Source organism: Leptodactylus fuscus, chromosome 6 (assembly GCF_031893055.1).
Source record: "Leptodactylus fuscus isolate aLepFus1 chromosome 6, aLepFus1.hap2, whole genome shotgun sequence".
Lineage (NCBI taxonomy): Eukaryota > Metazoa > Chordata > Amphibia > Anura > Leptodactylidae > Leptodactylus > Leptodactylus fuscus.
The window spans coordinates 72610454-72633668 of NC_134270.1; the positions used below are offsets into that span (position 1 = coordinate 72610454).

General features: G+C 45.0%; 1 protein-coding gene across 1 annotated transcript in view; it reads right to left on the reverse strand.

Annotated features, from left to right (window-relative positions):
* Nucleotides 1-18905: 18905 nt before the first annotated feature.
* The window catches only part of PNKP (polynucleotide kinase 3'-phosphatase), a 30811-nt gene continuing 26501 nt past the window's right edge, over nucleotides 18906-23215 (reverse strand). The window contains exon 17 of the mRNA XM_075280218.1: nucleotides 18906-19553. Coding sequence (XP_075136319.1) covers nucleotides 19433-19553 — 121 coding nt within the window. The 3' untranslated portion in view covers nucleotides 18906-19432. The remainder of the gene's footprint in view (nucleotides 19554-23215) is intronic.

Below are 23215 nucleotides of genomic sequence, written 5' to 3' on the forward strand. Positions count from 1 at the left end.
CGAATCAGGGTCAGCTGGCGTTCTGTAGATCCCTTCTCCGCAGATTGGCAGACTTCAGCGAAGGGGTTGTGGTTTTGGGTGGTGATTTTAACTTCGTCCTGGATCCTCAGGTTGACTCCTCCCCCCCCGCGCCCCTCCCACGCTCCCTCACAATTGCGCCGTTTATTGTCGGCCCTTCATAATTCCCAACTGGTTGATGTTTGGCGTATCCTACATCCTCAGGGTAGGGATTATACTTACTTTTCCCCGGCTCATAATTCGCATAGTCGCATCGACTTTTTTTTTACCAGCCATCACGCCCTGTCTTGGTCCCCGGCAGTCCGTATTGACTCGGCTCTTTGGTCGGACCATGCCCCTGTCCATTTAACATTGGACATCCCTGGTTTACTGCGGCGCCCTTTCAACTGGCGCTTGAACGAGGGCCTGTTGAAAGATATCCCCTGTAAGGAGGCTGTCGGGGAGACCATCCGGAATTTTTGGCTGGATCACGCTTCTGATCCTACTTCCCTCCCTATGCAATGGGAGGCTTTGAAGTGCGTGGTAAGGGGGGTCCTTATCCAGCATGGCGCTCGTCTCAAGAGAGAGAGAGCCGTTGGGGTTGCCACCCTTTTGACCCAGATCCATGATCTGGAGTTATCTCATAAACAGTCCGGCTCCTGCTCAACCTTTACGGAGCTTCTTAATGCTAGGGAGGAACTTCGCGCCCTCTTAGATGGGAAATATTTGCGCTTCCGGGACCGCGTTAAAAAACATTATTATGAGTTTGCTGATAAATGTGGTCGGTCGTTGGCTCGTCTTCTTCATCCGCGCGATTCCCCTGCGTACGTTCCGCGTCTGCGTGCGGATTCGGGTGGTCTCGTTCACAATCCCTCTGACATTGCCGCGGGGTTCCGCTCGTTCTACTCAGACTTGTACAATATTCACGGTCAATACGCGGATTTGGATCCGTCCGTGCTTAGAGATAAGATCCGTCAGTATATCTCTGACACTGCTCTCCCTTCCCTCTCTTGTGACGACGCGGAAGCTCTTGAGACGCCGTTCTCGTTAGAGGAAGTTGCCGCGGTAATCCAGTCCATGCCTGCGGGTAAGGCGCCGGGTCCCGAAGGGTTCACTGCTCGTTTTTTTAAATGTTTCAGTTCTCTCCTTTCCCCGGATTTGGCGCGGGTGTTTAATAGTGTGGGGGAATCGTCTCCGTTCTCCGCGCAATCCCTGTCTGCTCTGATCACTGTGATTCCTAAGCCTGGTAAAGATCCTGTATGTCCGGGGAGTTACCGGCCTATCTCCTTAATTAACATTGATGTGAAATTGTATGCGAAATTGTTGGCTAACCGTCTTTCTCCTTTCATGCCCGCTTTGGTTCACAGTGATCAGGTTGGCTTTATCCCGGGTCGGGAGGCGCGAGATAATGTTTGCAAAACTGTTTTGGCCGTCTCGGTTGCCCGCTCCTCTGGGGTTCCTCTTTGTTTGCTTTCGCTTGACGCCGAAAAGGCGTTCGATCGCATTCACTGGGGATTTCTTAGGGAGACTCTCGCACAGATCGGAGTTGGCTCGGGATTTTTGGGCAAGATCTTGGCTCTCTATGGGGCTGCGTCGGCGCGTGTTCGGGTGAATGGCGTAATTTCAGATCCTTTTCCGGTCCGGAACGGTACCCGCCAAGGTTGCCCCCTCTCGCCGTTGCTTTTTGCTTTGGTGATGGAACATCTGGCGGTTGCTCTGCGTTGTTGCCCCGATGTTCATGGTATTCAATTAGGATCCCGTATGGTCAAGGCGGCTCTATATGCGGATGACCTTTTACTGTACGTCTCGGAACCGCGGGTATCGTTTCCGGCGGTCTTGCGCGAATTTTCCCGATTCGGTGCCCTTAGTAACTTTAAGGTCAACTTGTCCAAGAGTGAGGCCCTTAATGTTTCGCTTCCCTCTCCCGAGGCTGAATTCCTGGCGCAGTCTTTCCCTTTTAGGTGGCAACCTTCCTCCTTCACATACTTGGGGATTCACATTTCCCCTGATCCTTCTTCCCTGTTCCAGCTTAACTATATCCCGCTTCTGGACTCCATTGCTGCTGATCTACGTTCTTATGGCGCCCGTCTCCCCTCCTGGTTTAGCCGAATTCATGCCCTTAAGATGGATGTCCTCCCTCGGTTCCTGTACTTATTCCAGGCCCTTCCCATCCCTCTCCCACGCGCTTTCTTAGCTCGGGTACAGTCTCTGTTTGGGAAGTTTGTGTGGGGTTCCTCCCGGAGCAGACTTGGGTTTAGTACCCTTGTCCGGCGCAAGTGCAGGGGAGGCGTTGGCCTCCCGGATGTGCGCCTTTACTATCGGGCCTCGGTCTTGCTTCGTTTGTTTGATTGGCAGTTCCGTCGCCGTGATAAGCAGTGGGTCTCCATCGAATTTGACCTGATTTCGTCCTCGCTGTCCTCTTGGCCCTGGATTCCACCGCACTTTCGTCCCAAATCCCCTGGCCTTTACATCCTCCCTTCGCATTTCCTGAAAGTGTGGGATTCGGTTTGTTCCTCTGGCCGTTTGGCCCGTGTTCCGGGCCCGCTGACTCCCCTCTTTGACAATCCTATGTTCCCCCCTGGCTGTTCGGTTGATCGGTTCCTTTGTTGGGACAGATTGGATTGTACTTGTCTTCAGGAGGTGGCGGGCGATTCCCCGCTCCTTCCTTTTGCCCAGCTATGTAGTTCTCACCCCGACTTGTGCCTCTCATGGTTGGAGTATGCCCAGCTTCAATCCTTTCTGCAGCGGTTCTCGCTCACTTCTCGCCTTTCTTCTCCTGCCTTGGCTTTGGAATCCTATGTCGGGCGACGGTCCTCCCCTCCTCGAGCCCTTTCACTGTTGTACGACGTGCTCCTCTCGGATGTCACTGCGGAACTCCCCTCATACGTTGCCGCCTGGAATGCCGATCTTCCTGTGAGTCTGTCGTCTGCGGATTGGGACAGGTCCTTCCTGCTCTCTCACAAGATGGCCCTCCCGTGTAGCGCTCAGGAAAGGAATTATAAGATTCTGTCCCGGTGGTATAGGTGTCCAGTGCTTCTTCATAGGATCTTTCCTGCTGTTTCGGACTCATGTTGGCGCTGTGGTTCCGCTAGGGGTACTATGCTGCACATTTGGTGGGATTGTGACGTTCTGCGCCCCTTCTGGGATGCGGTGTTTTCTTTGTATTCCAGGGTCAGTGGGCGCTCGGTGGCTGTTTCTCCTCAGCTGGCACTTCTGTCGGTCATCCCTGGCCGTCTGTCGGAGATTAAGAAGGACCTTCTGGGGCACTTTCTCACGGCCGCCAGGGCTGTCATTCCTAGACGCTGGCGCAGCCCTACTCCCCCCTCCATGCTTGACTTCCTCCAGGAGTTCCTTCTTATTCAGCGGATGGAGACTTTGGTGGCGGAAGACTCTCCCGCTTATCCCCAGTTTGAACTTCGATGGCGTCCCTGGGTTATGTTCCAGGAATCATCTGCCTTCTCTTCTGCCTTCGCTTGAGTGTCGCTTGGCCGTCTATTTTCTTTCTCCCTCTTTTCCTTGCTTTTCTTGTCTTACTTGTTGTTTCTCCGTATTTGTCTCGTGCTTGTTTGTTTGTTCTGTGTCCCTCTCTTGTTTCCCTTTTCCTTCTCTTGTTGGGCTGTATTTGGTTTGTGCGGAGGGGGGCCCTTTTGGCTTCCCTGCCCGCTGATTTGTATGCTCCTGCATTGTTGCTCGACTGTATTTCTTTTGTTCGTTCTGTATTTTATTGCAAAATCTTTAATAAAACCCGTTTAAGCATAAAAAGGCTACTCAGGCGCCGTTAATCTTATTTTAACCCCCCGTCCCGTTTTAAAAATAATACCCTAAAAACGAATATGCAAATTATACTTACCGTGCGCAGTGGGCGGTCGCGCACTGTCCGACGTCATCTGCTGTCACGCCTTCTTCTTCTTTCTTCTTCCAGCGACGCCCTCCTGTCCTGGCTCTTCCCCGCTTTGATCTTCTGTTCTTCCGGCGGGTTGTGTTCAAATCCCGCTCGTGCGCAGTACCGCTACTTCCGGAGTGCTACTGCGCACGCGTCATTTTTGTTGTAGTTCTAAGTACCCCTTAGAACTAGGCGAGCGTACTGCGCATGTGCAGTATGCTCGCAAACTTCTTCATTCCGGAAGAAAAGAAGATCAAGAGCCAGGACAGGAGGGCATCGCTGGAAGAAGAAAAAAGAGGAAGGCGTGCCAGCAAGATGACGTTGGACAGTGCACGACCGCCCATCGTGCACGGGTAAGTATCATTTCAATAATCGTTTTTAGAGTATTATTTTAAAACTGGGTGGGGGTTGGGGGGAGGGGGTTAAAATAAGATTAGCAGTGCCTGAATAGCTTTTTTAAAGGCTATTCAGGCATATGTGGGGCTCATACAGCATAATTTTGCTGATAGAACACCTTTAAACTGATGCAGATAATCATGTGATCAGTGTTCTACTGCGTTCTGGAAATTGTATTGTACACTGACTCTAAACCAGGGCGGCAACACTTTGCGTTTTTTCCTGCAGTGCTTGCTGCTTCAATTACACCTATAGGGGAACCGATGGCATTTCCAGAGGTATAATTGACATGCTGCAATTTCCAAAACTGCTTTGTAAATCGTAGTGTGTTTGTGTCTGCTGCTTCTATTTTTCTGCAATGTGTGGAAATCCTATCCACCTTGCAGTGACTGTAAAACACCATGTTTTTTTCCATGGCACCACGTGGGGCCCTGGCCTAACAGTTGTTACATTTACATTTTTGTATGTGCAACATGTGAGTAAAGATGACTTCATTGAGAAGCAGTGTCTGTGTGGGCAGCACTGAGTGACTGGCAGGGTTAATCTCTAGGTGCAGCTCAGGAGAAGACAAGAGGGGCACAGTAGCACGTTAGCTGTGGAGGAGTCCACTACTGGACATAGAGAATATTGTTACCAACCCAACTCCTTGTCATTGTCTATTACAGATCAACAGGGATTATATACTCATATACCCATCCACTGGTCTACCTGGGATTCCATCTGCAATTATTAATACACAACAAAAGTAAATTAATTAATTTACTGATTTTATTTTATATTTAGGAATTATTTAATTAAAAACAGTTTTAATAATTGTTCCCATTATATTGTCATTTGCAGGCAATTACACAAATTTAGTAATATGTATATTAATTTATATACCAAAAGATGCCATGTATTCTGCAGGCAACAACTGTTTATTCTGCTTTGAAGATGATTTTGAATGATATTTATCAACTTAAAAAAAGTGGGTATTATCCCTTTAATTCTAGTGTTGGCTTGCTGTGTTCTTCTATAAACCCTGATGTCCTCAATATGAGTGTTCTAAGTGACGTCTTCCTTAAGCCTCTACTGCAGGCGATATTTGCAGCTGCACAATGGGAAAAAAATGTTGCTTAACCGTAATGATAGCAAACAGCGCAAGCCTGAAATGCTGGTTTTAAAAGGGCTGACAAGAAGCGTGCAAATGTGAGTGTGCAAAAGGTTGCCCTTGGGTTAGCAACTGCAGCAAATGCATGCTCTTGTGGATTCATCATTGGTTATCTACGTTTATTTTACAACAAACAATTAGAGACCCAAAAATACATCAAATAACTGCATGATGATAATAATAACAATAACTTATAATACTAATGTAACTGAAGAATTAGAACTCTGGAGCTACTTCGGCTCTGTGACATCAGCAATTCCCTGGGTGTCTGAGGCTGAAGCTCCAGAATGGAGTTTGTCATATAATCAAGTAAGGCCGGACCAAGGTGCAACCTGAGAGGAGGCTGCCATGACAGGGGCCCGATGGTTTAGCGATAGGCTGTTAGGGGAGGGAGAGACTCTCTGGTGGGAGTAACTAAGGGGAGGGGATTTAAGGGATCGGCTCAGCTTCCTGCGGTCATTCACCACTGGGAAGGAGCCAAAGATGCAGGTCAGGACACATTCCCTTATCTACCCTGATGGTAACACTGGAGACACTCCTAGGGCAGCTCTGCGCTGCCGTGGGCACTGTTGATGCTGCCTGGTGAGGCAGCAAGTGCAGGGGATCATTGATGCAGTCCCCGTTGGTCCGGCACCTGGCTGCCTGCAGCACTCGCTGCCTGCGGTGTGTTCCTCATCACCCCATCCTTCCCTGGCACCCAGGTCCTAGCATTGGCTCTGAAACCCTTCATGGGAGGCATCCACAACAGTGACCGGGGCTAGTGCAGGCGAGGAGGCAGAGCTCACGGCCTGGGCAGCCCTTCTCCCTCCTTGACTCCTCTTCCTTCTTGAGCCCAGGATACGGTGGCCACTTCTGGTGATACTCTGGTCGAGGGCCACTAGTCGCACGGAAAGACATTTGACAGTTCCTGGATCTTCATGTTGGCCTTCTTTTTTTTTTTTTTTTTTTTTTAATGTAGATTGTGAGCCCCACATAGAGCTCACAATGTACATTTTTCCCTATCAGTATGTCTTTTTTGGAATATGGGATGGAAATCCATGCAAACACGGGGAGAACATACAAACTCCTTGCAGATGTTTTTTTTTTTGCCCTTGGCGGGATTTGAACACCAGGACCCAGCGCTGCAAGGCTGAGCGCTGCAAGGCTGCAGTGCTAACCACTGAGCCACCGTGTGGCCCCTCATGTTGGCCTTCTAGGTCGGCAGGCTGCTTGCGGCGGTTGGGGATGGCCTGACAGCCGCCTCCCGTCGGCACGCAGTTTAGGTGAGGAACTGTGGTCGCTGTTGGGTGGGCTTCATGATTGGCGCATTCGGGAGGGGGTGTGGGGGCTACGTGGTCCCCGGTTTCTGCATAGGTTGTGGGCTCCCCACTTTCTCCAGTCATAGTGTTGCTGTCTGATAGTTTAGTCCGTAAAGAGGGGAGGGGGGGGGGGGCGGTGTCTGTGCATACGGAAAAAGAGGAAGATGGCATGTGTTTAGAAAAAAAAGAACCAGAGGGGAGGTATATGTGTGCTTTGAGGGTCCCCTGGGTGCTCATTTAGAGAAGGAGATAAAGGACAAGAGTACTTCAATATCTTTTCTTACCTTCCGTTACAAAAGTTCAAGTTAGATAAGTGGAAGCGGGATGACAGTAGGAAGGAGGAGGAGAAGAGGCAATGGTGTTTAATCCCACAGACTTCTACCAACTGGCTGCAGGCATTCACCATCCCTGGTAGCGTTATTAGGGAGAAGTCTCCTGAACACTGTTCAGAATTGTTTTGTTATTTGGTTGCCATTAGAGAGGCTTACCGGGTCTATGGGGGTCAGAAGTGGCTGCGCTATGATGAACAGTTCCATCAGTCCAGGGCAGTCCGCCTGTCTATATGTTGAGACCAAAAAGATATCAGGTTGTGACTGTGGGTCATGGCACCTTCCCAATTTGGGCAGCCCTTTCAAGGAGCATCCGGATTCTCCAGCCTTGCTAGTCAGTCCTTAACTGGGCAGGGGGCTGGGGGTAAAGCAAGACTTTGCTGGCAATTCAACGACAGCCAGTGTAAGTTTGGGGTGGCCTGCAAGTTTATGCACTCCTGTTTGGTGTATGGGGGCTCCTCCCATGGTTTGGCCCTGTGTTTCAGAAAGGGGAAGGAACAATAGGTGGGGCACCTGGTCATGGGTCTAATGCTGGCGAATCCTCCCGGACCAGATGTTTGTGTGAATACAATGGCTGACGTTTATGATTGGGAATTGTACACAGATGTGGCAAGAGTGGTTGGTTCTGGGGGTTGCGGCAGAGGTTCAGTGGTGTGCAGAGCGTTGGCCATCGGATTGGGTAGAGCAGGGATTGGTTTGTAACCTGTGTCTGTTGAAGCTATTCCCTATTGTGGTGGTGTTGGAGGTTTGGTAGGATCGTTTCAACAGGTTGGTTCTTTTCCACTGCAATAATTAGTCTGTAGTTAGAGCCATTAACTCCTTGATGGCTTGCTGCTGTTCATGTACCAGGTGTTACCAATGTAATTACCGACTCTCTCAGTTTCAGTGGGAGTGCTTTCAGTGGGTGGCCCTCAAGAAGGACGTAACTGGAATACCATGTCTGGACCACCTGTGGGGCATGGTCTTGCTGCGGTGGGTGAGATAATTCGGTCTTCACTAGCGAATGATACCAGGGTGGCCTATGATGCCGCATGGAGGGAGTTTGAGTCCATTTTGGGTGAGTTTGAAGGTGTTCTTTGGGATAGTAACAGGTGCACGGTTGTTGGTGTTTGTGGGCCATTGGTCTTTGGCAGGTTGGTCGGTTTCTAGGATGAATGGTTTGGTGGTGGGTTTGGCTTTTGGTTTCAGGGGATGGGTAGATGTCACTAAGGAATTTTTGGTCGATCAAGCGTTTCGGGGTTTCAGGAGGGGGCGGTCCTGCCCATACAAGCGTCGGCCTATTTCTTTCCAGTTACTTGAACACCTGGGTAAAGTTTCGCATGGGGTGTGTTCTCCCCCATTTGAGGTTGCCCTATTTCGCCTGTTGTTGGCCTTTTTTGGGGGGGCACTGGTGGTTGGGGAATTGGTGTCCAAATGTAAGTCCAGGATGTGTTGTTGGGTGGACTAGGATTAGTTTTTAATCTGGTGTTCCAAGACGGATCAGTCCGTCAAGTGCTAGAGGGTGTGTCTTTTTCCCGTGCCTGAGTCAGCTATGAGTCCGGTGAGATGTTTTGAGGTGTTCAGCGTTCTTTGACAAGGGCACTCCAGCCCTCTGTTGTGCCATTTGAATGGGTGCCTTGTTATCAGTTTATGTTGGTTTTTGAAAAAGTTTGAGGGACTTGGGCCTCAACCTGTTTGTTTTTGCTCCACATTTGTTTTGGATAGGTGCGGCTACCAAGGCTTCGGAGTGAGGTTTGGGTCCTGAAGTGGGGTATCATATTGGCAGATAGTCATTGCGTTGTTTTGTTCCCTATGTGTGTCCTCATTTGCTGTAGTTTTTCTTTATCACCAGTATGTCCATTGGGGAGTGAAGTGAGCAGACATGCGCTCCCACAGAAGGCAGCTCAGTTATCCTATGTCAGTGGTGGTGGTTCGGTGGCTGGGTTTTCAGGGCATGCTGTGGGGCTGCATGTTGCATGAGTTTACTTGGTATAATCGCCTGGGCCACCACCCTGATGGGCTAGTCTTGCATTTGGGTGGGAATGATTTGTGTGCTCGTCCCTTTCAAGAACTTGTTAGGGATGTCAAGCATGATTTGCTACACTTGTGGGTGGCGTGTCTGACAGTGGTCGTGGTTTGCTCAGATAATGTCCCGCGTCATTCTTGGAGGGGTGCCAGCTTGGTGTAAAGTTTTAATCGGACTTGGTCCAAGGTCAACAGGGTGATTGAGGCTTTTATGGTTGGACATGGGAAAATTGACATTCAGCTGGAGGAGTTGCAAGGGGGTGTTTGTTTGGCCCCACCTTAATGCAGTGGGAATTGACTTGTGGGCTTTGAACCTACAAGGTGGCATTGAGAACGCTTTAGATTTGATTGGGGGATCGGGTATACGCAGTCGGCTCTGCTGGTGAGTGGTGAAACCAGCTCACCACTTGTTCCCTAGACATTATGAGTATATGAGGGCACTGAGGTGGCTATTATATTGAATATGGGGCAACTACAGTATTTTGTGTGTAGGGGCAAGAAGGAGAGTTTATACTTTGTTGGAGAAATGAGAGGACATTATACTGTGGACGCATTATATTGTCTGAGGGCATAAAGGAGACATTATTCATAATTGACAATTCTTCCAGAGCATTCAAGGAGGTCCCAGAAAAAAGTATGACCATCTAAAGTCTTAGGAGAGTGGGAAAATCTGCCAGGGTTACATCGTGCAGAAGAATAGTGCTGCATGCTGTGTGGTTCTTTCCATGAAAAATGACGTTATTATTTTAACATTTATAATTGATCACTACTTTGATAGTATATTACTTGAAAAGAAACACCGGCTTACACAATGCCAGTGACAATAGGGTCAGCCATATTGAATTTCAACATGGCCAAACTTTCCTTTCCCCAACACCTGCCACATTTAAACAAAATATGGTCGGTTATCCCATCAAAAACAGCAGGATTCTTCTGTATTCATCTAATGCATATGGTTACTTTTATTTGCTGAAGGATGAATTTCCAATTAAAACATGTTTTGACAGTGGTATCATCTAAGAGGTCGGTATCTTCACAGCTTCAGATATCAAATGAGTCATAGAAACCACTGTCTCAACAACACTTTCACTAGACGCCAACCATCAATCCCTGACTCAAGAGCACAAAGATATATTTAGTCAACCAGTGTATATTGCTTGTAAACAAACAGGCTCAGTATCACTGAATGGACACTACACAGTTACATAGTAGATGAGGTCGGATGAAGACATCAGTCCATTAGGTCCAACTATAACCCTACAGTACCCTACAGTGTGGCACGTACAGTGTAACCCAAACTTCTGCAAGTGGTAAAACCGTTGTAACATGGAATCACATAGGAAAACAAAAACAATGAAAAGTCATTGAAAAATGCTGCAGCAGTATAACCAATTGCAGCAGATCGTGTTAACACTGCTACTTTTGTATGCTGGCTATATGCGGTACAATGTCTTTGGCCTGGTTCACATCTGCGTTCGGTATTCTGTTCAGGGAGTCCACTTTGGGATCCCCCGAACATAATAAAAAACATGTTAAAAAGCGGTTAGCAAAGAAAGCACACGAACCCCATAGACTATAATGGGGTCTGTTTGTTTTCTGTGCGGTATCTGCATGAATCACGCAGAGAGAAAAATAAGCTTGAATTACTTTTCTCTATGCATGATATAATAATAATCATGTGTACACCGCGCTGAAAACATACAGACCCCATTATAGTCTATGGGATCCGTGTGCTTTCTTTGCTAACCGCTTTTTATTGTATTCGATATTCCGATCGGGGTCCCCGAGCGAACTCCCCAAATGGAATACTGAATGCAGATGTGAACCAGGCCTTACATCAATGCTGTGACTTGCCAAGAATCAGATCTTGCAGGTGGGGAAGTCAAGTATATGTTTCACATGACATCATAGTGACCTACTATCACGAGTCATGTCATATGGAAATTTTTATACATTCTTTACTAGGACCATACAGTATGTAACAAGTTTAAAATATCATAATTCCTTTCACAGATACTAGAAGAGGAAGTGTTAGGACAAGAGCTAGAAAAGGAATTTAGTAGACTCAGGAAGTACTTGAAAGTTTCTATTGTATTCGCTTCCCCAAGCTATACTCATTAAAGCTTGTCTAACTTTTCCTTGTTTTCTGATGCAAGTTATGTGACTGCTCAGTAAATGATAGAGCTTGTGCGTTGCGTGACTATGAGTCTTTGTAGTATGTCATAGCATGTAACCCTAAGGGACATTCTCAAGGTCATAAAAAACTTAGGGCATAAACCCACATCTATCCAATTTCCAGAAACACTAAAGAAGTAAATACTGTCATATAGTGCTTTAAAAATACCATCATACAGAGCTCAAATAATGCTGCCATACTGAGCGAAAATATGATAGTCCTTCATGTATACATGACATATTTCACCATCTAGTACTTACTGGTGATGTGTAATTCAGCAGGTGCTCTGGCCTGATAAGGCCCCGTTCACATGGGGCAAGAGGGGGCGGATTTTGGCGCAGAATCCACGTCATAATCCGTTCCTTCACAATGGTGGCCTATGTAGAATGCTAGCATTCTTTTTTTCTTTTAGTGGAAAATCGAAACGAGCTGCCCTTTCTTCCGGCAGAATCTGCAGGTGATTCGGCTGCGGCGTCCACCCCGCAGCAGCATGCTCCGGACTAGGCCCATTCATTTGGGTCTAATCTGGAGAGGAAAGCCGTGACGGGATGCCGTGACACAGCACCGGCATCCCGTTGCGGCAGCCTCTACGGAATATCCACACGTGGAATTGCATGTGAACTAAGCCTAACAACCCTGAAATGGTAGATTTATTTAGCTGTATATTCTGCTTTTTTACATCTCTTAGGAGTGCCTTCATTTGTGTGATGGGTAGTCCTATACTCCTGGTGGGTTGGAAGATTTAATGGTCATTATAAAGGTATATTTGGGGATTCTGTGATTTCAAACAGCTGGAGCCCAGTTTATGTGATACACTTTGTATGATATCCACTTGGAATCTATTGTACCTATATAGAACTTGTACATATATAGATCTTCTTCCTATCAGGAACTGGTACCTATATAGAACATATTTCTATATTTAACTAGTACATACAATTTATAGCCAAATATAGCAGTTATTCCTATGTAGAACTTGCACCTTATGAATGCATTATTATTGCAATGCACCCAGTAGTAAAGGTATAATTTCCAATAACAGATATCATAGACCCTATACTCTATAATCAGTAAGATGTTTAAGAGTATATAAACCTTAATAAATATCTTGAGTGATAAGACTGGTGAAGCCCCATAGCCGAGGCCTCTGCCAATCACTAGAAGAAAGGGAATGCCCCTCGACATGAATGCCCCCATGCCCTTTAGCTTCATGTAGCTATTTTCATACAGTCAGGCTGACAGGCTGTACAATGTCCTTGAAGTAAGTAATATTTACCCCTTTCCAAACTTTTTCTCTTACATGGGGACAGAAGGGGCAAAAAAACTTTTTTAGAATGTAATTATTATAAGATTTATATTCAGGTTATTGTAAACCGAAGCGATAGACAAGATTCACAATCCGATGCCTTGAGGTGGCACAAGGAATACCCGTGCTTCCATATTACAGAACCACAGGGCCCCCTTACCTATCGGGCCCCTGTGCACAGATTGCACTAATGGTATGTCCAACCCTATGTTGTATTCTAGTACAGTGAAATCCATAATAGTCATTGTCCGGGCATGTGGTGAGGTGTCTATTGTGAATCAGAGCCTTAGAGACATACAGTCTGTTCAATACATAGTCAGCAGGCATTACTTAAGCTAGCTGAGGTCATGTCTTGTCAGCTCAGGTGTAACAAGGATGTCTCCTATCACATAATGTGCTTACTTTAGTGAAGTAATGTGACCAGTCATGGGTTGGGCAAGTGGATATTCCGGAAAGGAGAGAGCTGATATAAGGGAACGTTCTCCTGGAATAAACAGACTACACATTTTGTGGTGCTATCTTTCCACTAGGAAATTTCCCAAATTGCCCATGAAGTAATGACATCAGTATGAGAAAAGCTTCCAAGCAGACTACTTTTTCTCTCCTTACGTCTTACAAATATTGAGTTAAATGTTAAGGTGGCCATATAACTTATACAGCAGCCAGCCATCCATACATTAGTTTAGCCAACAGATATTCCTTTACACACCGGCACACTCCTCCTAGCCGAGCATGCCAGCATGCTTATGTAGGAAAGGTGAATAAGCTTCTGCAAGTCACCTCTAGCAATGACGTATATTCTATCAGAACAATAGCAGTTTCAGTTTGGACGTATTTGGTCCAAGCGGAGCCACCAGGTGAACCTACTTACTGATCCTCGCTCCTGCTCATGGCTGTCTACGCTTCTGCATCTGCCCTCCAGGGGGCCCCGTGCATCTCTTATCACATCACTGACATTAGGGTAGAAGGAAAAGCAGAAGTGGCTGTTAGCAGGATTGAGGATCGGTAAATAAATAGGGCCCGTTACCTGTTGGGGTTACTGCATGTAGCGGCCTATTAAAAGAAAAAAATAAATAAAACAGCAGCAGGCGTCTACCCAGCCCCCTACTTTTGTGGCCCCCGTAGCAGCCGCTATGGCAGCAGTTACACCACTGGTTACTTACAAAGCTGAATCTAAGATTTCTTATGTATTCTAGATTGCTTGGTATTGTTAGTAACACGGAGAGATTACCTTCACCTATATAACATAACCAAGCCGGGTTTGGTAGCGTTCTCTGGGATGGATTTACATGGTGACTGTTCTCATATATGCATACAAACACATGGGATAACTTTATGGAGAAAAGCACCGTATAAATCCAACCTTATTGAAACTCGGAAATAGAACAACCCTTTGATAGAACTGCAAACTGATAAGGTCACTAGCACCCACTAATGGTCTTTTATCCACCTCGAGGATGCAATGGGTGAGACGCTATGGGCCCGTTCACACGGGCGCAGAGGGGGGCGGATTATGGCGCGGAATCCCCATCACAATCCGCCCCCTCACAATGGTGGTCTATGGAGACCGCTAGCGTTCTTTTTTCCGCTAGTGGCATGTTGGAAGCGTTTTTTTTCCGGACCAAATGACGCCACACGTAATTCACGTGTGAACTTAGCCTAAATGAACACTTTCCCTGTTTTTGGCTTCTTGTGACTCACCTCAGTCAGTTTCTTCTCCTATGCACTCTGTTAGTATGGTCAAAAAAAAGTATGTTATTTTTAAGAATGCATACATTTTGAGGTGCAGTGTTTATATAAAAACACATCAGGTTTTTTTTCGCCAAAAATGCACCATGTGAACGCAGACTTAGTCATTCTCAGAAAAAATAGTCAGGCACAGAAAAAATAACATGCGCTAACGCCCTTCCAACTGTGAAGAGCTATGGTACCGGCACCGATAGCTCTTCACCCGGGGCACAGATTTTCAGCGCACTGTTGGCTTTCCAGCGGTATATAGAACTGCCTGTGCCCAAATCCATGAAAGGTCCTCTTTAAACTGGAGGCAGATGAAGGGGGACATTAAACTGGAGGCAGATGGAGGGAGGGACATTAAATTGGTGGCAGATGAAGGGGAACATTAAATTGGTGGAAGATGAAGGGGAGACATTAAATTGGTGGTAGATGAGGTGAAGACATTAAGCTGGGGACAGATGAAAGAGTGGACATTAAACTGGGGGGGGGGGGGCAGATGGAGGGGGAAATGTCTGCCTCTGGTTTCCCCCAGTTTATTGTCCTTCTTCAGGCAAACCCAGTGTAATATTCCCCTCTATTTGCCACCAGTTTAAACTGGGGCATGAGGAGAAAGACTTTCTGTGGGGCAATTGGAGGGGAACATTATAATGTCGGGTCATATAATGTTAGGGTGACTGTAGGAGCATTATACTGTGTGGGAGCACAAAGAAAAATGGGTGGGAATAGGCGAAGTCAATGTAGAAGGGGGCGGAGCTAAATTTGCCATGGTGCGCATAATGCGCCAAACATTTTCTTCCTCTTTCTGTCTATTGAAAGTTGGGAGGTATGGCTATATACAGTATGCATTTCATCCCCTGGCTGGACACGTGTGCTTGCTGTGTACGTAAACAATCATACAGACATTGCATAGAGCCTGCACTTTCACTCTAGATGATGCAGTGACCTAACAGAGTAATAATTCTGAATTTAGAAAGTTAGTATTTCCGGAAATTCCATGGCACTCCCTATCTAAATCTGTCGCCCTAATAGGGTGGGGTTGTGAAACTCACCACAGTTGTGAAACAAGTTGTCAGGGTTGGCACAATGCCCCTACTGCCCCACAGTTAATGTAGTCCTTATTATCGTCATCTTCTTACATGTACAGTTTACAATCTTATCATACATAAAGCTTGTAATACTTTATATTTTATTTCCTATGCTCACTGTCAGTGAATGGAAAGTTCCTTCTTTGTAGTCAGAAGATAATTCTCCTTCAGGACTTGTTCCTGCTTATTAAAATGTATTCACTTAGACAATTCTCTGTGAACTTAAAGAGGTTTTCCAACCCCAAATCATCAGTATTTGTTGGGGTCCAATACCCAGGCTCCACACAGATGAGCTGTTGCAGCAATCTCTGGGTATCAGAAGTTGCTAGTCCAGCCCTGTTCAGTGCACAGTGGCAACTCCACTGCTACTACTTGCATAGGAGCAGTGCTACATGTGCTCCCCATCCACTAGCAGCTTCAGGCACTCTGACGTGTGTGGGGTGCAGGTGTTGCACCCCTACAGACAACAGACTGCAACCTATCGCTAGTGATGGCAACATGTCACATGTACCACCAGGGTACGGTTGTAGCCATCATGTCATCCCAGGAACAGAGACTATTGGGAAACCAGTGAAGTAAAGGAACCACAGCAGCAAGGGACTGGTAAATTATTAATCTTTTTGTTATTTTACATCATTGTAAGCTGTTTTGTTTGTTTGTTTTAAATCCTAGGGATGAACAATTCCTTTAAATTAAGAATGTGTGAATGTAAATTGGAAGACCAGCGGGTTGGAGATCATCTAGAAAAGCTGTGTTTGTGGCCATTATCAGATATTATTTGTCTTTCTCAACATTAAGAGGATGACTAAGGAACGCTAGGAATATTTGCTCTTTCATATTTGACACAGACCAACACTGTTGTCCTCAATATGTTGGGAGTCGATGCTTAGATAACAGACCCGGTCAAGATAACAGGTCGTGTCCTTGTTGCACAAAATATCTACAGTGTAAAAGAGGAAATATTGGCTGGCTGAGCATCATGGAAGAAGTAGGTCAGCAACAGCTGGAACACCATCCACTGCCCAGCCCTGCCCCAGGCACAGAAGCTGCTGTCATTCTTTCTGCCCTGTATTTTCATTCTCTAATGAGAGTGTGTCAACATATCATCTCTGCCCATTAACCCTTCCAAAAAAACCATGCACGCCTACTCAGTTACACTTCTTGCCTGGCGCTGTCACTCAGGACAAGTGAAGACAATGACTTAAGCAGGTAGTTATTCCTTGAACTCATAGTTCACCAGGGCTCCCAGAACAGCATGTACATTTTCAGGACAGTTTTCATATGCCAGCAGTTTGCATGCATGCTTAGAATAGGTTTCCTAAGGATTTCACTCTTGGTAGAAGAAAGTGTTTATTAGGGAGACATTGGCCCTACAATGCTGTGCAACAGGAAAATGCATAGAGTACCTGTGAGAGTCCTGGTGGGGGAGAGGCCTGGTAGTACAAGAATCCCTGCAATGGTTCATGAGCACTCTGCTGCCACAACCATATTGTGGGAAAACCAAATTTATTTCCATCTCCTGCTTTAATCCCTATGATCCGTGTGGGGAAGAATTGGAAGATTAAAAGGGTTGTCTGTTTTGGTCCCTTGGGGGGAAAAAGGAGTAGAAAATGTCTCTCATGGGACCCTCAGCAATCAGGTATAACCTGCCGATAATTTACTTACAGCGCCACTACAGGTAAAAACTAAGCATTACATTGCACCCATTCAAATAAGTGTGTTGTCTGTGTATTAAAACACAGGACAGGGCTTTCTAAACTAGACAAACCCTTCAAGATACAGAGATTATATACTTGACACCATATATAAATTAACTCCTTCACTACCCAGGTGGTAGACATCATGCCTCTTAAGGGGTATATGGTGCATTTAATAGCCAACACAATGAGATTAGAGAACTGTGTATGCATATTGGTTAGTGGCTTTCCACCCTGGTTAATAGAGGGGTGCTGAGTAGAGGGAACCTTCCTCTACAATTTACAGCTCAAGCTTTCTAAAGAGTTCACAAGTTGGTTTAATATCACAGTTCTTATTAAACTCTTCCTCTGGCCAATAAGGTAACTTAACTGTGCTCCTGATTCCTTAGGCACATACAGGTACATACAGCTGATTGTGCTCCAACATTTTCCTGCTTTTAGTCTTTAGAACAAGAAAAAAAAACTATATACATGACCTAACAGTGAATAGCAGTGATAGTTTTTTTTTTTTTTCCAAAAAAGGTCTTAGTGCTATTAATAGGTTAATAAGTGCAACCAAATACCTTTAGCAGTTTTGAGTGATTTTTGGGTTTCTCTGGGAGCTCCTGGCACCTTCTGCATTTGTTTACTTGGGTAGCTTCCTGTACTGTTTTCCTACAACTACCATGATGCATTGCACTTCACTGAGAGCTGACTCACACTACCTCCTTCTCTCACACCCCCTCCCCGTTTCCCTAGCTAGCCTGCTCACTACTAGCCTTTCTCAACTAACTAACTCAACCCACCCCATCATACTTACCGGTCTTCCTGTCTGGGTCATCTGGGCACAGGACATCACTTCCTTCTGGTGGGGCTGGCTCCTCCTCTCCTTGATGTCTGCCTGCAAATATATACGGAGTGCCGACATGCACTATAGCTGGCACTCTGGCTCTATCGCACAGGTGTGGGTGGCTGGCAGATGTCAAGAAGAGGAGAAGCCGGCCCCCAGGAAGAAAGTGATGTTCCTTGCCCAAAACATCCAGACAGGAAGACAACTATGTATGATGGGGTAGGGTTGGAGGGGTTAGTATAGGTGACGTTCCTTTTCCAGAAAAGGGACGTCACCAGAAAATCTGAACATGTACCTGTGGTGGCATGACTGCCCCAGAGATCTAGGTAAATATACATCTTTTATACACTAAGTTTGTTAGAAGGTAGGCGGGGAGGGGTTGAATGTCTTTAGCTTAGAGTAGAATCATCATTTTATCCTGGACAACCCCTTTAAGGGGGCATTCACACTTGCGCCCGTATCTGGCCGCCAGGTCTCCATCCTATTCTCTGGGGAAACTGGATAGGGGATGGCTCTCCAGCATTCAGTTTTAAAACCCATTCATCTGAATGGGATTTTAAAGCAAACCTCTGGTGTCCGTATGCAGCCTTTCCACAGGGAAAGGTTTTTTTTGTTTTTGTACGGACACAAAATCCTGCATGTCTGAATCCGTGTCCATGAAAAATAAATAAATAAATAATATAAAAAATAAAAATCGGTTTCCCCGCTGTGAAGCAGTCGTGGAAACCACCAGGAACCCATTGTTTTCACGAATAAAATGCCAGAATGGCAGTAAGGACTAACACTGACACACACACACAGCACAAAAAGAGAAACAGGTCAATACTGTAAAACCATGCAAATTATTTGCATATATTGCCAAAACAAATAGCCATAACTTGCTAAATAGAGGAATGTTTTAGGAAAACTCATGCACATAACAGTTTCAGCATCTATTGACTTTCGGGGTAGATGCAGGAGACGTATGCCCCCCTTCTGGAGCCAGAATATAGCAGATTATCAGTGTGTTCCATTAGGAATCTGTGAAGAATTTTGTTTTTAATTAAAGCAGCAGAACAGCCAAGGTACAAGATGAGAAAATGTTCCAGTGTTTATTAAGAGCCTGCATTTAGGGGACATATTTGAGCAATCTCAACAGCTTGTGTGCGAGCCAAGAAATGACATCATTGGCACGGGTGCAATGTCAAGAAGACATAAGGTGTCACTCAGTCTGCGCTAACTCCTGTAATGGAGGGTCAGTCCCGGTAATGGATATAATCACTTCCACATTTATAATGATTGCGATTCTTTTCAGTCTGGACAACTGCATTTATTTAACAATAAGGACAATGTGCATTAGAAAAAAATCAATTCTTCAAATCAACAGCGCCCCCGTGTGGTAAAAGAGTGCAATTACGCAACTGCAATTCCTTGTCTTTTGTTCACTCTAAAGTCACAAATAAAGAAGCTTGTCTGGAGTGGTCCATACAATATGTAAACTAAAATGCTTAATCTTCTTTCGCTTGGGTGCTGTGGCGACGTTCCCCATATCGCTGCAAAAGCTGGAGCTCAGCCCTCTGAGAACTGCTCATACAGAGCTTTTAGATCTGGATCCTTGAAATTTGGTACAAAATTGATTTTGAGAATTTCACTGAAACCTTCACTCAAAGAAGGCGGCACAAATTTACTTCTGCACAGAAAAAAAATAAGATATTAATAACACAATTACTTTTCACCTGGCATATTTAAAATTCATTTGTGTTGATAACGTAAAGAAAAGCCCCCTATGAATGCCCTAAATTCCTAATACATCTTTAATATAATGGACCGGGCTCCTGCATAGGCACAGACTCACAAGATGACATGCTGAGTGCCCACAACCACCACTAGAGGGCGAGGATTAGACTGGTTTTGTCTTTTGTGATTATCCCAGATCCCCGCTTGGCAACAAACTCACATATTCATTGAAACCCCCATTACAAGATTTTCCTGGCAACCACATGCCACATACTGTGGTGTTTTGCCCTGGCTGTGATGACGTTGTGTTCTCTGCTCAACACGTCTTAGAGGCTTATAATCACAAACCAGGAGATGGGACATTATGAATGAAGTGCTATTTCAGTGTGATAATGTGGAGGATGGAGTGTATATGTGTGACTCAGCAGCTGGATCCATACATACATCTTTAACCGGTTAAGGACCGGGCCCAAAAGTATGTTAAAGACCAGGCCTTTTTTTTCAAAACTGACATGTGTCACTTTAAATGGCAATAACTTTGAGATGCTTTAACATAGACAAGTGATTCTGAGATTGTTTTTTCGTAACACCTTGTACTTCATGTCAGTAGTAAATTTTGGTCGGTATGTTATGTCTTTGATTATTAAAAAATATGAAATTTGGCGAAAATTTGGAAAAAAATGCAGTTTTCAAACTTTGAAATTGCATGTCTTTCAAATAGAAAGTCATACCACCCAAATTTTTTCATAAATATAATTAACCATGTCTTTCATTTATGTAGCAATCAAATTTTAATCACTCTTTAATTTTTTTCAGATATTATAAGGCTTACAAATCAAGCAGTAATTTTCAAAATTTTCAAGAATATTTCCAAAACACATTTTTCAAGGGACCAGTTCAGTTCAGAAGGGAAATTGAAAGGCCTCTGTAATAAAAACCCCCATAAGTCACCCCATTCTAAAAACTGCACTCCTGAAAGAATCCAAAACAGCAGGTAGAAAGTTTTTTAACCCTTTCAGCATTTCACAGCAATTAAAACAAAATGGAGGTCAAATTTACATTTTTCAATTCCTATCACTAATATATTCATTTAGCCCTAGAATTTACACATTTACTAAGAGTTAAAAGAGGAAATGCACCCCACATTTTGTTGCACAATTTCTTCCGAACACGACAATACCCCATAAGTGCTGTTACCCTAATGTACGGGCACACAATCGCTCTCAGAACGGATGGAGCGCCAATTGGATTTTGTAGGCCAGATTTTGATAAAATAGTTTGCAGGCACCATGTCCCATTTGCAGAGCTCCCAAGGTGCCAAAATAGTGGAAACCCCCCAAATGTGACCCCATTTTGGAAACTAGACCCCTCAAGGAATTTATCAAGGGGTATAGTGAGCCCTTTGACCCTACAGGTGTCTCACAGATTTTTTTACCATTTAGACGTGAAAATGAAAAATTACTTTTTTCATAATAAAATGTTACTGTAGCCCCAAATTTTTCATCTTTACAAGGGGTTAAAGGAGAAACTGCACCCCATATTTTGTTGCACAATTTCTCCCGAACACAACAATACCCCATATGTGCTGGTACCCTAATGTACGGGCACACGGTCGCTCTCAGAACGGATGGAGCGCTAATTGGATTTTGTAGGCCAGATTTTGATAAAATAGTTTGCAGGCACCATGTCCCATTTGCAGAGCTCCCAAGGTGCCAAAATAGTGGAAACCCCCCAAATGTGACCCCATTTTGGAAACTAGACCCCTCAAGGAATTTATCAAGGGGTATAGTGAGCCCTTTGACCCTACAGGTGTCTCACAGATTTTTTTACCATTTAGACGTGAAAATGAAAAATTACTTTTTTCGTAATAAAATGTTACTGTAGCCCCAAATTTTTCATCTTTACAAGGGGTTAAAGGAGAAAATGCACCCCATATTTTGTTGCACAATTTCTCCCGAACACAACAATACCCCATATGTGCTGGTACCCTAATGTACGGGCACACGGTCGCTCTCAGAACGGATGGAGCGCTAATTGGATTTTGTAGGCCAGATTTTGATAAAATAGTTTGCAGGCACCATGTCCCATTTGCAGAGCTCCCAAGGTGCCAAAATAGTGGAAACCCCCCAAATGTGACCCCATTTTGGAAACTAGACCCCTCAAGGAATTTATCAAGGGGTATAGTGAGCCCTTTGACCCTACAGGTGTCTCACAGATTTTTTTACCATTTAGACGTGAAAATGAAAAATTACTTTTTTCATAATAAAATGTTACTGTAGCCCCAAATTTTTCATCTTTACAAGGGGTTAAAGGAGAAACTACACCCCATATTTTGTTACACAATTTCTTCCGAACACGACAATACCACATATGTGCTGTTACCCTAATGTACGGGCACACGGTCGCTCTCAGAACAGATGGAGCGCTAATTGGATTTTGTAGGCCAGATTTTGCTAGAATACTTTTCAGGCACCATGTCCCATTTGCAGAGCTCCCAAGGTGCCAAAACAGTGGAAACCCCCAAAATATGACCCCATTTTGGAAACTAGACCCTTCAAGGAATTTATCAAGCGGTATAGTGAGCACTTTGACCCTACAGGAGTTTCACAGAATTGGCCCAGCAAATTGGAAAATGACATTTTTTGCTATAAAATGTTGCTTTAACCCAAAATTTTGCATTTCCACAAGGGGTTAAAGGAGAAAATGCACCCCAAAATTTGTTACGCATTTTCCCCCAACTACAGAAATGCCCCATATGTGGCTGTAAAGTGATGTATGGGCATGCTGTGAGGTCCAGAATGTAAAGATCGCTATTGGGATTTTGGAGGGCAAATTTAGCTGGAATATCTTTCAGGCACCATGTTGCATTTGGAGAGCCCCTGAAGTGCCAGAACAGTAGAAACACCCCAAAAATGACCCCATTTTGGAAACTAGACTCCTCAAGGAATTTATCAAGGGGTATAGTGAGCACTTTGACCCTACAGGAGTTTCACAGAATTGGCCCAGCAAATTGGAAAATGACATTTTTTGCTATAAAATGTTGCTTTAACCCAAAATTTTGCATTTCCACAAGGGGTTAAAGGTGAAATTGCACCCACATTTTGTTACACAATTTCTCCCGAACGTGACAATACCCCATATGTGCTGGTAATCTAATGTACGAATGGATGGAGCGCTAATTGGATTTTGTAGGCCAGATTTTGCTAGAATAGTTTGCAGGCATCATGTCCCTTTTGCAGAGCCCCCAAAGTGCCAAAACAGTGGAAACCCCCAAAATATCACCCCATTTTGGAAACTAGACCCTTCAAGGAATTTATCAAGGGGTATATTGAGCACTTTGACCCTACAGTTGTTTCACAGAATTGGCCCAGCAAATGGGAAAATGACATTTTTTGCTATAAAATGTTGCTTTACCCCAAATTTTGCATTTCCACAAGGGGTTAAAGGAGAAATTGCACCCCACATTTTGTTACCCAATTTCTCCCGAACGTGACAATACCCCATATGTGCTGGTACCCGAATGTACGGGCACACGGTCGCTCTCAGAACGGATGGAGCGCTAATTGGATTTTGTAGGCCAGATTTTGCTAGAATAGTTTGCAGGCATTCAATAAG